General features: G+C 44.8%; 1 protein-coding gene across 3 annotated transcripts in view; it reads right to left on the reverse strand.

The window, feature by feature from the left end:
• The window catches only part of LOC100183689 (myosin-9-like), a 16858-nt gene extending 14826 nt beyond the window's left edge, over positions 1-2032 (reverse strand). For 2 of the 3 annotated variants that reach the window (XM_018815532.2, XM_018815531.2), the window contains exons 1-5: positions 1850-2032; positions 1390-1542; positions 976-1143; positions 568-735; positions 81-248 (exon numbers count right to left, since the gene is read on the reverse strand). In XM_018815532.2, the coding sequence (XP_018671077.1) occupies positions 81-248; positions 568-735; positions 976-1143; positions 1390-1542; positions 1850-2002 (810 nt within the window). In that variant the 5' untranslated portion in view covers positions 2003-2032. The remainder of the gene's footprint in view (positions 1-80; positions 249-567; positions 736-975; positions 1144-1389; positions 1543-1849) is intronic. The other variant, XM_026838439.1, reaches the window with a different exon arrangement.
• Positions 2033-2263: the final 231 nt, after the last annotated feature.

A 2263-nucleotide genomic window follows, 5' to 3' on the forward strand; every position in this document is an offset into this window, starting at 1 on the left:
ACAACCCGCCAACCCCACCCTAACCCAACAACAACCCCCCAACCCCACCCTAACCCGACAACCCCCCCAACCCCACCCACCTCATCTTCCAAGTCTTCCACATTACGTTGCGACGACACGAGTTCTGCTTTCAACACCGAGATTTCATCCTTTGTCCTCTCTAGCTCTACCATGTGGTTGCGCTTCGCACGATCGAGTTCTTGTCGGATACTCGTTGCTAGCGACGACGCTTCTTCCATAGATATCATCTATAATAGTAATATTTAAAAATAGAATCTCAAATCCATGTTTGGACTTTTGTAGACAATGTGGTTTCACTTAAATATTCACCGATCGCATGGACAACATACACGGTTACACTGTGTGTTGGGATACTTGCTTTAATTCCAGGTTCCTCAACAATAACCTCAACCATATTGAATTGAAATGGAGAACCAAGGTTGAGACTAGGAAGTTGTAACTAATGTTGGCCAAACACCACCAACCTGGTTAAAATGCCTCGCTAAAACCCCTAAACCCCCAGCACCCCAATCTGGTTAACTCCCTAACCCATCACCCCCCACCCACCTGGTTCTCCGCTCTCCTCAGCTTCCTCTGCGCAACATCGAGCGCGGCAACTTTATCACTAAGAGCGGACGTGAGGTCCTCCACCTCTTTACTTGTTAATCTTCGTTGCTTTTCAACCTCGCGGACTTTCTTCGCCATCTTCTCGTTCTCTTCCTCGCTGTCTTTCATCTGAGCAATCAGATTGTTAGTAATATTCGATGGAAATCCTCACATGGCGGGGCAACGACAGTCGTTATAACGTGGATGTTCTGTTTCATACACCTCGTGCCCGCTTACCAGTTACCACGTATGTAACTCTGTAGGTGATTTTTTTCTAGTGACCACTGAGTTGGAATAATTGCCGCTTAGTGTCTTGCCCAAGGACACACACACAATGACAACCACACCCCACCAAACCACACCACCCACCTTTCCCTCCAACCTCCTATACTTCTCCTCAGCTTCCTCAAGTTCCCCATGTTTGGCCTCCAATGCTTGTTTCAACCCCCTCAGTTCAACAGATGTTACATATTTGTAATGCTCCAACTCCGTGAGCTTTGATTGGTCGACCCCGTTGGTAGATTCAACGTTGCGGATCTAAACCACCCAAAGTTACGCAAAACAACAACCACCAATGTAAACACATGCAGCTACATGGGCGAATGTGAATATACGGGGTATGGAGGTATGCCATGTTAAAGACAGAGATAATATTAGTAGCGAGGAAAACCTGCTGATAAACCAAGTGGTAAAAATAAAGTTACTTGAAAGTTAACTTGCACAAGATATGTTTAGATGCACATGATTCCCCCACCACAAATAAAACAGCTCACACAACCCCACCTTTCCCCTCAATTCCTCAATCTCGATGTTTTTATCATTAATCTCCTCTTTCAGTCGATGTAGCTCTCTCTTAACCTCCCTGTTATGATCCCCCAACTTCCCAACCTCATCCTCCATCTTCGATTTAGCTTTTTCACTCGTCGATAACGAACGCTGGGGTGAACAGAAATAATCAACACAACGCAGATAAAGTAAAACCAAGACATAAAGTCTTATTATTAATGTGAGCTGGATGACACATTTTGTTTTCACTCGTTCATATCAAACGCTGGGGTGAACAATATATTGGGTCAATAAGCATTGTAATATGTAAAGGGTCATTTATGTAGGGTAAACTATACCATCATGCGAGGATAAATAAGTTACATCCGTGGTAACTTGTAAGTGGACACGAGGTGTATGAAACAGAACACCCGTGTTATAACGACTGTTACTGCCCCGCCACATAAGCCACACCCACCCTTAAATTTTCCATCTCCCGATTTTGTTCTTCTTTATCGAGATTTGCTTCAGCGATTTTAGCCTCGAGGTCATGCAGAGTTCGTTCAACTTGTTTATATTCGGCAACCGTGGCTTCCCGTTCATGGAGTTCCTCTTCCAGCTCTAAGTCCATCCTCCTTAACTGTGGGGGTTATAAGGGTTAGTATTGGGGTAGTGTGGGGGTTATAAGGGTTAGTATTGGGGTAATGTGGGGGTTATAAGGGTTAGTATTGGGGTAATGTGGGGGTTATAAGGGTTAGTATTGGGGTAATGTGGGGGTTATAAGGGTTAGTATTGGGGTAATGCGGGGGTTATAAGGGTTAGTATTGGGGTAATGTGGGGGTTATAAGGGTTAGTATTGGGGTAATGCGGGAGGTGTATGGGGTAAAAAAGG

Source organism: Ciona intestinalis, unplaced genomic scaffold (genome assembly GCF_000224145.3).
Source record: "Ciona intestinalis unplaced genomic scaffold, KH HT000086.1, whole genome shotgun sequence".
In the NCBI taxonomy this organism is placed as follows: Eukaryota; Metazoa; Chordata; class Ascidiacea; order Phlebobranchia; family Cionidae; genus Ciona; species Ciona intestinalis.